At 33.5% G+C, this 14,236-nt stretch overlaps 2 protein-coding genes across 3 annotated transcripts; one reads left to right on the top strand and one right to left on the bottom strand.

Moving 5' to 3' along the window:
• The first annotated feature begins 8,294 nt into the window (after window positions 1-8,294).
• Window positions 8,295-9,897, top strand: LOC139852920 (uncharacterized). The gene is made up of 2 exons (XM_071842261.1): window positions 8,295-8,695; window positions 9,479-9,897. The coding sequence occupies exons 1-2, from the start codon at window positions 8,369-8,371 to the stop codon at window positions 9,605-9,607; spliced, it is 456 nt and encodes a 151-aa protein (XP_071698362.1). The 5' UTR covers window positions 8,295-8,368; the 3' UTR covers window positions 9,608-9,897.
• A 608-nt stretch (window positions 9,898-10,505) lies between these two features.
• LOC139853390 (uncharacterized) lies at window positions 10,506-14,236 on the bottom strand. Of its 2 annotated transcripts, none has more exons than XM_071842783.1 (5): window positions 14,093-14,236; window positions 13,648-13,669; window positions 13,404-13,509; window positions 11,421-11,528; window positions 10,506-11,093 (listed from the first exon to the last, which is right to left on the bottom strand). In XM_071842783.1, exons 1-5 carry the CDS (start codon window positions 14,154-14,156, stop codon window positions 11,052-11,054), a joined length of 342 nt encoding a protein of 113 aa, XP_071698884.1. In that variant the 5' UTR covers window positions 14,157-14,236; the 3' UTR covers window positions 10,506-11,051. The 2 variants fall into 2 exon arrangements, with proteins under 2 accessions (XP_071698884.1, XP_071698883.1); XM_071842782.1 differs by having other exon boundaries at window positions 10,523-11,109; window positions 14,093-14,234.

The raw sequence follows: 14,236 nt of genomic DNA, 5'->3' as shown, positions 1-14,236 counted from the left end.
GAGTTGATAAATAGAGTTTTATCATCATTGAGTAATATGGATAAAATGATTCGATTAATCGAAGAGTATGAATGAAGCTATCATAAAAGATCGAGATGAAGAAATGGAGATTTTTCCATAACTTTTGACGTAGTAGCGATTGAATTCCGGAATTTAAGAGATTTAAAGAAAATCTTCGAAATCTAAAAGATTTGATTCTCCAGAGAGTAAGGAAATTAAGATCTCTATAATTAAATACAGTGATCTGCCTCGATTACTCTGTCTGATATTTCTATTATAAATTAAACTCTTCCGTTCCATTATTCTCACCATTCCTATACTTTCCTTCTTGTTTCATACATCCAAAAGATTCTGAAAATGCTTAATCCAGTTCTGATCCTTGTCCTCATCCTGACTATTGCAACAATTATTCTCCTTTTCCAACTTCCACCGGAGGAATCTGTTTTCTTTTACTTCGACCTTGGGGTTATAGTATTTTTAATTCTCCCGTGTCTTTATGTTGCGATCAACATTGATATACACGGTCTGTAATTTCCTTGTTGTTATTGTGTTTTATATCTCCCCTTATATTTCAATGTCCTTATTTCTGTTTCCTATAATCATTGTTATCCACATTTAATACTCCCTCCTATTTGCTGCGATTTATACTCCACTTTCTATTTCGAAGCTTTATCCCTTCGTTTCTTCTTCTTGCGATTGGGCATCTCTTGTAATGGTCCAGAATTTGCGGATATAAGTTTCAGAATGAACATTGTTAATGTTCTAAGAAGAGAATGGTAATGGCACGATCTTGATTTGTTAAATTACCAGAATACCCTGGAAAAGACCGAATCATCAAGGAATATTTTCTTGATATTTTAGAGGTTAAAATAGAATACAAGAGTCGTGTAACATGGCACATGATGACGTTAGAGTCTGTGAATCATCACGTTTCATTAGAAACTCAGCATGACTTACTGTAATATAATCACGTTGATCAAGTGTCATTATATTATACTAACTGATGCATCAGTTCCCAACATTACTTCAATAACATTCATATTTTAAGCTCAAAAGTTTACAGAATATAGAAACTAACAGTTTCTATATGATGTAACACTGATAGCACGAAGAGATAATTAATATCGGATGAGAATATTTAAGAAAATATCTTCAGAAATATCGAGGATATTTATGATGATATTTTGGAATTTCTAAGTTCGATGGTTGATGAAGAAAGATTTTCTGCAAGATTTTTTAACATGAGTACGGAGCAAGAGAGAATTACCTGGATTCTTTGAATATAGGGTATGGTCCTTGTATTTGTCCTTAGTCACCTTCGTGGTTAGTTCAATCCGTTTTCCAGTTCTAACTTTTCTGAGTTTTTCCAACATACTATTCTTTATCATCAAACTTCCAGCGATTAAGGTCGTTTACGGTTGCCTACAGTTTCTGCTGCTTCATTCAGCTTTTTCAAAGTTCAATGTATTAATTCATAGGCTGGGTGCTTTTCAAAATTTCAGAATTGAAGATCGTAATTCTATGATATAATTGTTATATGTATACATATAACTATTAATGTAAAAATGCTACTAGATTCGAAATACTGATTGCTGATTCTCGGTAATTGGTATGACAATTCTCGTTACAAGATGTGGATGAGTATATGAATAGGGTTTCAATGAATATAATGATTTTTTGAAAATTCCAAATTGATTGAAGTTGCTGGTAAGTTTTACTACTAATGTGGTGGAATATAAATGGTTCCCCGGTAACGATGCCGACGGGCAAACTTATATATCGAGGTTATAATAAGGCTAATTTGAATGGAAGTCAGAGTTGATTTGTTGAAGCTGTGACAAAATCGGCTAATTTGAAAAAGAGTTGTAATGTTATTTTCGGTAGTAACAATGCCAAAGGAGCTAGCACAGGTATGTGTTAAACGTTTATTCAGATTCTGAGTATTTACAGGTGTATAACTATATGCATCAATCTTTTCTTTCGTAGATGAAGTGCAGTTGGTTCGTACTCTTGATTGAAGTGTTTTCAAGAATCAGGAAAGGTTTGAACGCAGATTGTAATCGTCATGATACAAATGAGGTTTAAGATGAAATCAAGTGGCAACTTGAAGAATTGTTTAGTTTCATATGTTATAATCAATATTTTAATTCATTTTAATTGTCCAATGTTGGCAGTCCACAGTCGATAGTCCACAGTTAACAGTCCAATAATTCATACAGAGTTTAATATATAATATTCGAATTAATTAATTCATATCGTGACCCGTGTACATGTCTCAGACTCGATCACAACTCAAAGTATATATATTATTTGAGAATCAACCTCAACCCTGTATAGAGAACTCGATCATTACTGCATATAGAGTGTCTATGGTGATTCCAAATAATATATATAGATGGGTCGATATGATATGTCAAAACCTTGTATACGTGTCCCGATATTTAAAGTGCGTAAAAATAAATAACAGAAATTTAAATGACGATAAATAAAGTGTGTAAAGTAAATAACAGAAATTAAATGACGATAAATAAAATTGCGAGAATGTAAATTGCGATAATTAAATTGCGATAAATAAAATGTAATCTGTTAGCTAGAAACAATTAGCTAGGAACAGTTAGCGTAGATTCTTAACAAAATTTCTCATAGTTAATTTGTTTGTTTTTAACAAATTTTATTTTGTCAAATGTTTTCTTCATTATGCCACTTGTTGGATTCTGATAAATCAAAATCCAAATATAAAATTGGATGAATATGGTTATTCTGTGGTGAACGAATTTGTATATCGGTGGATGTAAGTAGGATAGTATATGACTGTTGAAACAGATTCGAAGAACGTACAATGTAACTTATTAATGTGAAATTTAAATATTCCTCGGGTATTACCTACCCGTTAAAATATTTTCACCATTAACAGTTTGTACAAGAGAATTTTTAATTACAATCTTTATGAAAACATATATATATACATTTATATTTTCTTCAGATGTATTCATGGATTTAATGAGTTAATATGATATTAAACTCATTTGCTTTTCGGTTGGAACTAGAATAAATAATCTCTAAAACTTTAGAGATTACATATTCGCCATGTCGAACGAAGATAAATGAGGTAGAACGATACGTAGAACGAAGATCATACTCAAAGTACAGATGATGATATTGAAGCATGGATTGTTGATGGTACTGGTACTATTATTGATGGTACTGTTGGTGCCGGTGATGTTGCTGAGGCTGGTACATTTTGCATCATATTCTCCGAATTGATTATTCGAGCGCGAAGTTCGTTGACTTATTACTCCAGGATGATTGTCAGTCGGAACGAGCGGATGAATAAGGTTCAGAATTGTGGATAGAATATAATCTTATCGAGTTACCCTGGAAATGAGACTGAAAATGGTGTCTCGAACAGGTTCGCCGGTAAACGCTTCAGGTTCATTGTCAAGAGGTGAATTCGGTTGGTGGAAAGGATTACCTTCTGCGCGTTTCCATTAATTAAGTCGACTACGAACCCATCAGATGAATTGATAATGGCTGATTGGTTGATTCATGCCGATGACGCTGTTTTCGGAGCTTAGGTGAACATCTATGTCGGAATAGCTGTCGGAATAACTATCGGAATAGCTATTGGAATCTGAGGGACTCGAACTAGTTGCAGGATTCATCTCGTACAATCAGATGAAGGATTTCAATAAGAAATAGATTATAGGATGTAGATTAGTACCCTGCAATACATAATTTACATATGCATATATAATACTAAAATCCCATAAGTTACGGAGGAATCTACGGAAGTTGTCAGGCAAAGTTACAGTAACAGATACGCTAAGATATGAAGTAGCAGATATGCTAAGATATGAATTTTGTCTATACACTATTCATGCAGTCAATGCAGTAAAACGTGTCTAGACTAAGAATGATAAGCAAGTGATTCTCTAAGAATGATAAGCAGGTAATATCTTAAGGATGAAAAACTGATGATTTCTGACAAAAACGATAAGCAAAATTTTGACATGCAGACACGGTCGAAGTCCAGACTCACTAATGCATCCTAACGACTTATCAGCTAGACACACTAATGCAGACCCGGTTCGCTAAGACCACCGCTCTGATACCAACTGTAGAGACCCGTCCTAATCCATCCGGACGAAGTCCATATCGATTATAAACGATTCACAACAGTTGATTACATCACGAGGTACTTGACCTCTATATGATACATTTTACAAACATTGCATTCGTTTTTGAAAAGACAATCTTTCATTACATCGAAAGTTGACAACATGCATACCACTTCGTAATATATCTTACTGTAATTGACTTAATAATAATCTTGATGAACTCAACGACTCGAATGCAACGTCTTTGGAAATATGTCATGAATGACTCCAAGTAATATCTCTAAGATGAGCAAATGCACAGCGAAAGATTTCTTTCGTGCCTGAGAATAAACATGCTTTAAAGTGTCAACCAAAAGGTTGGTGAGTTCATTAGTTTAACATAAATAATTATTTCATAATTTTAATAGACCACAAGATTTCATATTTTCAATTCTCATCAACATACATAAAAAGGGATTAATGAAACTCACGCATATAAATATTGTAAAATAGTTAATAAAGCATTTGCATGTATTCTCAGCCCAAAAATATATATAAAAAGGGAATAATGAAACTCACCTAATGTATTTTGTAGTAAAAATACATAGAACGACATTGAACAAGTATAGGGTTGGCCTCGGATTCACGAACCTATATCATTTGTATATTTATTAATATACATGTAATCGTAATCGAGCAAGTATATATATATATATATATATATATATATATATATATATATATATATATATATATATATATATATATATATATATGGTTTAGCTAATATCATTTTAAAAAAAATATTGATATGTAAAATTAATATTATTGCAGTGTATCTTTATATAAAATATTTGCTTGTAATAATACTAAAAATGATAAGAGTGATAGTCATAATATTGATAGTAGTATTATTAATAATAATATTAATTTTAATAATAATAACCTTATTAAAGATATTAACTTTAATAAATATGTTAATTTTTGTAATAACAATAGTTTTGATAAAAGTAATAAATTCTCTAAATAATCTTTTGATAGTAATAATAACAACAATGACAATATTAACAATAATAGCAATAATAAAAATAATAATAATAATAATAATAATAATAATAATAATAATAATAATAATAATAATAATAATAATAATAATAAGAATTTTAAAAGGAAGACTACCTTTAAAGCCTTAAATAAAAAGAATGCATCAAGTGAGGATCGAACTCGAAACCTCTCGTTAAATCAATACACTCCTAACCATCAATCCACTTCCGGTTTTCTGATTAATGTTACGACCCAGATATATATAAAGGTGGTGGTAGTGATGGTTTAGTTTCTCACAGAAAACAGAAATAGAAAGTGGGTTTGTGGTGGGTTGTGTTCATGTGTTGGGTAGATCAAACAAAGAAAGAAAGAAAGAAAACAATGCAAGTGGTGATGGTTTCAAGTGTGAAGATTGAATATGTAACATATATATATATATATACAGATACTAGATAGATAGATATTTTAGGATTAGGATAGTATATATAATAATATATTATATATTCTATAAGAATTCAACAATCGTGCATATGCAATAGTAAGCTAATAGTAACCTTTAAAAGGAGCAGCCATGAATCTGTATGTACTCTACCTACATAATTACACGGATTGCTATATCGTGTTCATTGCTAAACAGTTAGCGTATAAAAGTGTTCCTAAAAATTCCAAATTTTTAGATTAAATAAAATTAATTATTTCACTCATTAACTGTTTGAAACGTGATCAAAAAGGTTCGATAATTATTTATTTTCTGTTCCAATTAATGTGTACGGAGTACTAATATTTAAACTTAAAATGTAAAAATATTTTTAACAAATCTAAAATCTTCGTAATCAATTTACAGTCCAACTTTTATTTCAACCCTTCATGAATATGTACAATATCTATATTAAAATTAACAAAACATCAACCGAGTGTTACAGAAGTTTACTAATTAAGCTCGAAATCATTCATTTTCCATTTACTCTCTCTCTATATATAATCAGTTTTAAATAACCAGTCTTATCACATAAATATATATTATATATTTTTAAACAAATATATTTAATATTATTTTATATATTTACAAGTAGTATATATATATATATATATATATATATATATATATATATATATATATATATATATATATATATATATATATATATACAAATAGTTGTTCGTGAATCGTCGGGAATGGTTGAAGGTCAAATAAATATAGTTCAAAATTTTAAGACCCGACATTACAGACTTTGCTTATCGTGTCGAAAGTAATTAAAGATCAAGTTTAAATTTGGTTGGAAATTTCCGGGTCGTCACACATTTTAGGGTTCCAAGCTGTTTAGAGATGGAAGAAGATAGCAGAGAAAAAAATAGTGAAGAGGTCAGATGAATTGACGAACTGATATTGTAATTGTAATTTGAATTGTTGTTTCTTGGAATTGAAAGATTTGGGGTTTTTGAGATTTGAAATCACGCGTGTGGCGTATCTGTTAAAGTTACTATGTATCAATCTTCCTTTTTTCATTTAATTAATTAAAAAAAGAATTTATTTATTTATTTAAACTATTAAGATTTACGGAGTATTTTTTAAGATTTATTTAGTGTAAAAATTAGGGATAAATGATGTCATCAAATGGTGCTTAGGAAGTGACATGTGTCCCTAATTATTTTTTAAGATATGGTTTTAATTAAGAAGTGATGTCATGTAATTGCCATTTTCATAGCATGTAATAGATTCGCCCTCCCAAGCTATATTTTCAAGTTCCGCCACTGCTTCTACGTCTTTTATTTTTCGCGTCTGTTGGCAACGAACTTCTTTCTATGGTACCATGGCCCCAAGACATTTCATCGTGTTTTGATCTTGCGCTTGCGATCGTGGTGTACATGTTTGTTGGTTGGTTTGGATGTGCTTTATTAGTTTTTGTTCTTTTTTCTTACTTTTTTCCCTTCAGACAGCCCTCTTTCTTTGTTACCGGCGAGTTGTGGTGGTTTGAGCGTGTTTCCCGGTTGATAGGGAACCCTATAGCTTTTTCAGCCGGCAACTATGGTTTTAAAAAGTACTCCGTGTAAAATAACAGCGAGACTAAATGGCTTTAAGTCAAATAAAGGGTCTAACCCTGTGGTGGCCATTTGTTGTGTTTGACTGCGGCCACAGTTCTGCTACCATCAGTCTGTCGAAGGATCGGCCGGCTTTACCACCCTCTTGGTGGTAGTTTCCCGTTGCTTTAGCGGGGGTGGAGGTTCTTGGCTGGCAACGATGGTGGTTTCACCATCATGTTGGTGGTGGCCATCTTTTGTAATTTGGTTACAATGGCGTTTCTAGTGCTGAAGATCTCCCAGAGGATCTGGTTGTTTTGCCACCATGTTAGTGTAGGATGCCGGCGGGGTGGCAATTTTTGGTATTTTCTTCGTTGTCGGTTTAATTTGCTTGACGCAGTTGTTTTGTTACGTCGGACTCTTTTTGCGGCTGTGTCTTAAAGATTGTTTCAGGCGTTGTGTCTCCCTGTTGGAGATCTGGTTTCAGTTAAGGATGTTTGGCTAGTTTTTTGCAGTTAGATTTCTCTTTTATAGCGGTGTGTAAAGATATTGTGACGACCAGTGTTCTTTTTTCAGTGGATACATCTGTTTTCGGTGTTGTCACTACGACCCGTTCAATTTTGTCGGAAATGGTTTTGGTCTAGCCGGTGCTACGGGTTTAGTTGTAGTGTTGGTCGTTTAGTTGTAGTGTTGGTCGTTTAGTTTGCTAGTCTTGTTAACTTTTGTCCACCCTCTAAGTGATAAGATTATGTTATGTTTAGCTTGATTGTTTGTTCATGCTTATTGTGTTTCCAATCGTGTTCGAGTTCATATCTCACGGTTCAGAATATAAATCCCTTCTTTTTCTAAAATCCCAAAATTATTATTGTTTACATTCCGGAATTTTGAATATAAAGCCCTTCTTTTTCTAAAATCCCAAAATTATTATTGTTTACATTCAGGAATTTTTTATAAAATAAATGAAATGATGAGAAATGAAGGAGATTCCTTTGAATTTAAAAGTAAAAAATTGAAAGAAAAATAATTCATTTCACTTCATTTTTTCTTTTCTTGTCAAAACTCACCGACGCCAATTTTTTCAAATTTTTTTTTTTTTTTTTTTTTCAAGCTTCCCTTCATTTCTCTTAAATATAAATAATACAAGTAAGTATTCTTATCCTAAAACACAGCCCTAGAATTCAAACCAAGCAAACAATCAATCACACGCCATGGCTATGCTGCCTTTGGGGCTTTTCTCCACCTTCTCTGCCATCGGAACTACGCGGTTAGCGAAATCTCCGTCATCAGCATCTTCTTTGACGTTTGTTAAACCGACGTCGTTTCGATTGTCTGAAGCTAAACTGGCCACAATAGTAACCTACGCCACCGCTTCGGAACCTACGACGACTGAAACTAAGAAGAGAGCGCCGAGAGGCTTCTCAAAACCGCGTCCGGTTTCCCCGGAAATGAAGGAATTTCTTGGTGGTAGAACCGAAATTCCTCGTACTGAAGTTCTTAAAGTTATTTGGGCTCATATTAAAAAAAAAAACCTTCAGGTAACGCTGATATATCTATCTATATAATTATCTAATTTCAGAACTTTAGTCTCTATATACTAGAGATACAGTAGTAGTAGTAGTATGTATCAAAGTCTAGTTTGCTTATACACATGAATTATTGTTAGCTTATACTTGAAATTTAAAGTATGTGTATATTCTAATCGGTCCGTTTGAAACCCTAGCTTGCTGATACACAGCTGAGTTGTGGTTAAGTGTTGACTTAATTTTAGAGTTTTTAGTTTTTAAACAGTTTCTTTATGAGACCATGGCTTCCTTACCCACATCTATCTATAATAAATGTTTATTCTTGATTTAACCTCAGTGTGTTAGGTTTTAAATAGTTTCTATGGAACACTAGCTTGCTTATACTGATTGATGATTGTTGTTTTATTTTTCCTTACAATTGAAAGCGTTAAGTTTTAGTTTGAAATGTACAGTACAGTACACTACAGTTCAGTTGATGAATTTTTTTAATGTTCAATCTGGAACTTATGCGTGAAAAGCTAATTTTACCCGATTTGTTTTGTTATTGCTCAAGTTAATTACATTCAAATCGTAATACTCTCAAATCTCAATTACTAGTTTTTAAGTTGTTCATATGAAGCTGTTGCTTGCTATTAAATTTTTTACTCGGTATTTACAATTGTAATGTGACTACTAAAGATTCAAGTATTTGCTCCTGAATTGGGCTTAATTTTGTGTTGACATGCATGCTAGTTTGAAATCACTTCACTTATTATTATGTATTATTGTGTGAATGTTGTATATGTGTTCAATCAGGATCCAGTAAACAAGAGAGTAATTGTATGTGATGACAAGTTGAAGAAGATATTTGGGCAGAGGGATCAAGTTGGTTTTCTAGAGATTGCTGGCCTTATTAGTCCCCACTTCAAGAAACTGGAGACTTAGCATGAAGTCACTCACTGGTCATTAAGTCGATCTGGTGCTAGCTATGTAAATGGAGATCTATTTTGGTTGATGATAATTTCTAGTATTTCTTAGAAAGTAAGAAAGAATAGTAGTACCCCTTGCTCCCAACTTATTTTTGTAGTTTTTGGCTCTTATTAGGTTCGAGATGCCAAGTTTTAGAACCTTGTTTCCTTGGCATTTTTGGTTTCTTCCATCTTTCTACTTTAAAATGTTCTTCAATGACGATGTTATATGATGTTTCTTAGATTTTTATATGCACTAGTTCTATATATATCTTCTTGTTTGTATCTTGCTTCATACTTTCCGTGCATGTAGTATCAACTTATGGCGATTTGGTATACTGTTCTGCTGCATGTAACATCTGAATGAGTATCCATTTGTGCCTTTGTGGCAGTGTGGTAAAAACAGCCTTGGTTGGGACATGGGATTGTGGGCATAAAAAATGGTCAAACTCAGTCGACACTAAAAATCGGGATTAAAAGGTCAAGCACTGGGTTAAAAGGGATTAATCATTCAAAGTCAACGATTACTGTCCAACTCGGCCGAGCACTTACTACGATGTCCTAGCCGATTACTCCTCGTCTAGTGCTTTTTACGACATTGTTTTGTGGTTTGTTCTTGCTTAACGAAAAACTCGAGACATCATCATTCTGGAACAAAATCCCGAAACGGATTTCACCATATTCTGATTCTCTCATCAGTACCACCTTTCACTGGCAGCAATTGTGTTGTGGTTATTTACCTTTCCCCTATACTATCACATTTTGAAGCTTTATGAACAGTATAGTGTTACCAGTAATATTTTTACCCCATACTATTAGATTTTGAAGCTTTATTAAATGTAGCACGGCGTTCATTATCAATACGCAAACGAGCAGAATTTCATTATTAGCAATGAACATATGTTCGTGGAAGACCTTAAAGTAAAATAAGGTTCCGTTCTGGTTTCATCTCTAGTATCATCTGATTTAGTCATTTAGTGGTTAATCTATGTTTTGGCTGACATGAGGTTCGTTTTGATGAAGCATATAACATTATCTGTCAAAACGAAATGCATTTCAAAATACATAACGATTCTAAATTCAACATCTCTTCAAATAGTAAGTAAAAGTTTTGGATTTCTTGATTTCATTCACGATTATGCTATATTTTTCTAATAAGATACTGAGTAAAATGTAAATGTTAAATTCTTCATATTTTCGGAGTACTAAACAAACCCAACACAATCCACACTTTGTAACCTCATTCTTTTGTTAGGCACTCATTTTGAACAACCAGTGTTCAGTATGCTGACCTTACTATCTGATAGACTTGATGATCTTATTGCTCATGCTCGTTTCAACATTCACAACCAGAAGTTAAACCTGAAGAGTAAGTTGTTAGAGTTTTGCAAGCAGGTGTGAGAGTTGTTCATCGGAGACGTTCACATCAACACATGTACCCAGTGACACGGCAAGTCTGGCAGCTAATTGATGTTTACACTGTGAAATAATTAGTACGTAGTAATAAAGATAAAGACAATGACAAGAAAATTAAATAAAGCCTATATATATATAATTTTTTTTTGAACAGCGATTGGGATCACCCGAGGGGGACTAAACCACCCGTTGCGATCATCTCCCGTTTCGACTTTGCCGATGCAGCGATAATAACCCCGCCCCCATCGCTGCCCGGGAGGAAACCTTGAAACCGATCCAAGGGCATGGCCAAGTAAAACCCCCCTCCACTTATTGTATTATATATATATATGCATGAAATGAATGATTGTAAGAAGGAAGGGTGTGTGTCTTACACAAAGCTGGTCTCCTCTGTTAACAATATCGTAGAAAAAGGAATAGCATGCACAATAGTGTTCCGGGAAACACAGGTATTCTTCCTTCTTTCTTGACTCTCCAGTAACCTACCATTAAGTAATTAATTATTAGATTAGATAGAAATTCAATTCAATTTTCGCATATATCACCAGCTAGCTACCTAGGTTTTGCTAACAATAATTAACTAATTAAACAACATAAACGTCATGTTTTGCCTCAGCTCATAAACCTGACCATGTGAAACAAGGCAACAGCATTTGCACAAACAAGGCCTGCGGAAAATGAATGAATGCTAAAAGAAATATACTAATGTTTGTTATATTGGGTTAATGCGTAGGGTCAGTCCACAAGACAAGAGATGGGAGCTAAGTTGGCCTTGTGGGATAAACTGTTGGAGTTCAAAAATCAGCAAAAGGAACATATCATTTATTTATTTTGCAGATTTCAATCAAGTTAGGGAAGAAGGAGATAGGTACGGGTCGATTTTCATTCCAAATGAGGTTGTTTCTTTCAATCAGTTTATTTGTGATGGGGTTACTATGGTTAGTTTTTTTTTTTTTTTTTTTTTTTTTTTTTTTTTTTTTTTTTTTTTTTTTATGGCTAGTTTTATGCCAGCTATTTCCATTCAGGATGAAGACTGGGTGGGTGAGTTTAGAGAGTCCTATCACGGAGCTTGAGGTTCAAAGGGGGGTTACGATTTTACATTATAGTTTCTAAAGGAGTTTGGGGAGATGTTTAGGCATTTTTTACGTGTCTTTATTCAAATGCCCGGGTGTTCTTAAGGATATGGAAAGTATGTGTGCCCGATTCATTTGGGGAGGGGATTCGCCCAATAGAAGGATGGTATGGGTCAAACTGGACCAAACATTGGGAGTCTCAAAGCTTTTTAATTTAGCTTTGTTACAAAATAGATATGGAGGTTTTGCAATGAGACTGGTTCTTTGTGGGGCGAGCATTAGATTTTTGCAAGATGTTTGGATCGGTGATACTAATTTTGCTTCCAAATTCAGCAGGTTATATCATTTGGAGGCTGTCAAAGACTGGTTCGTCAAGAAGAGGCTTCAAGATGGCGAATTGAATAGGAATTGGGTCAGGCCAATCCGATCGATCGAATTGGCATAATGATGCTTTTAAAATTCTGATATCAGAATTCAGCAGGTCTGTTTGGGTAGCAGCATGGATTCTTGTAGATGCGTTTAGGGTGTCGATGATGGCTTCGCGGTCAAAGCCACAACAACATTTTCCCGTCAATGGCAACGAATTTTTCTTGGAATGCATGTGTTCCTCGGAAAGTAAATATCTTTTTATGAAGGAATAATTTTTTCTGCTAGAGGATTGGAGATCAAGTCTATCGCTTGTCCGACTTGTGGTTTCAACGTTGAATCAGCGGATCACACCAGTTGTGGACCAGGATAAAGATTTGAACGGATTGCATTCTTCCTTCGTTTTCGTCATGGTCGGGCCGGTATTATTGAATTCAAGATTGACAGGCTACTAAGTCCCAACAAATTCGGCTTACGCTATTGTGGATGCTTGCTTATGGAGCATATGGAGGTTGAGGAACGAGTCCATTTTCAATGTTAATCCTATTAAGAGTTAATTATTTGATCGTATGTAACTTTACTTTTCATTGGATTAGATATAGAGGCAAAATTGACATTACGCCAGAGAGCCGGTAACCTCGTTCGCCTAAGATCGAAATCATCTGTGATTAAGACTATTATCAAACTCTAGCTATATGCTTAACACATGCATTTTGAAAGGTCTTAGACCAGAGTCTATACTCTAGGTGATGACTGAAGAAGCTAGAGAGATTAATAATTACTGTAGGTAATTAATCCGATGTCATTGGGTTCTGTTATTTAGGCTTGCTAGAGAAAGTTCTTTATAAAAGTTTGATGTTCCCAAAAATAATACTCCGTAATAATAATAAATAATGAAGAATTGAGAGAGATAGCAACCTGGAAGATGGAGCGGCCACTGGGTTGTCCAGATATCTTTTTAACCCCCTGTTCATCAACTATCCTGGTGCCTCTCTCCAAGTTTTTACCGAACAATGTACGCAAACTGTGTATATATTATATTATATACTACTATTTATATTATCAGACATGAGAGAAACGAGTACAAAAGTCTTTTTTTTTTTTTTTTAAAAAAAAAAAAAAATGAAAGATTAGTAGATTAAGTAGTGTTAGTATTACTTACATGGAGAGCTGATCATCGGTTACTGAATTCATTCATTCATTCATTCATATTCATATGCCATTAATCAACAACATGAAAAAACCAAAACTAGTAGTGTTACTATACAATTATTATACATATATACATGTAATGTATAATAACTCTTTCAATTCAATCTATCATCAAGGTGAAGGAAAAACACCATCGACCCAACCCCTAACATACCAGCCAACACGAACAGTTACTGTTAACCCCCAAATCCACTCCCAAACAAAACTCAAAATTTTCTACAAGAATCTAACACAAAAGTTAAAAATATCAAACCCGTTACTAGTACAAAATCAACAATTGGGTTGTTATGAATTATGTGACATGGAATCACCCCGACCTTATTTGAAAATTAGTTTTTTTTTTTTTTTTTTTTTTTTTGAAAAACCCGAAAATTAGGGTTTGATAATTAGCGTACCTGAACGAGTTGATTGAATTTCATTCCATATAGTCTCTGCTACTAATAAACTATTGGAACTCATTGTGTCTTCTTTCTTCACAGGCCACAGCTACCGGGAGTACGTATTTTACAAACAATAATTACAGTAATATATTTTTTTTA

The sequence above is a fragment of the Rutidosis leptorrhynchoides genome, chromosome 6 (genome assembly GCF_046630445.1).
Source record: "Rutidosis leptorrhynchoides isolate AG116_Rl617_1_P2 chromosome 6, CSIRO_AGI_Rlap_v1, whole genome shotgun sequence".
NCBI classification, from domain to species: domain Eukaryota; kingdom Viridiplantae; phylum Streptophyta; class Magnoliopsida; order Asterales; family Asteraceae; genus Rutidosis; species Rutidosis leptorrhynchoides.
Note: the sequence above shows the minus strand (reverse complement) of the source record. Positions and strands in the feature narration are given on the sequence as shown.

Excerpts from the sequence above, each read along its gene's own strand:
- LOC139852920 (XM_071842261.1), top strand. The coding sequence starts at position 8,369 with ATGGCTATGCTGCCTTTGGGGCTTTTCTCCACCTTCTCTGCCATCGGA. Across the intron at positions 8,696-9,478 it reads TTAAAAAAAAAAACCTTCAG|GATCCAGTAAACAAGAGAGT; the intron begins GTAACGCTGATA and ends GTGTTCAATCAG.
- LOC139853390 (XM_071842782.1), bottom strand. The coding sequence starts at position 14,156 with ATGAGTTCCAATAGTTTATTAGTAGCAGAGACTATATGGAATGAAATT. Across the intron at positions 13,510-13,647 it reads ACCGATGATCAGCTCTCCAT|TTTGCGTACATTGTTCGGTA; the intron begins GTAAGTAATACT and ends ATATATACACAG. Across the intron at positions 11,529-13,403 it reads GTGGCCGCTCCATCTTCCAG|GTTACTGGAGAGTCAAGAAA; the intron begins GTTGCTATCTCT and ends ACTTAATGGTAG.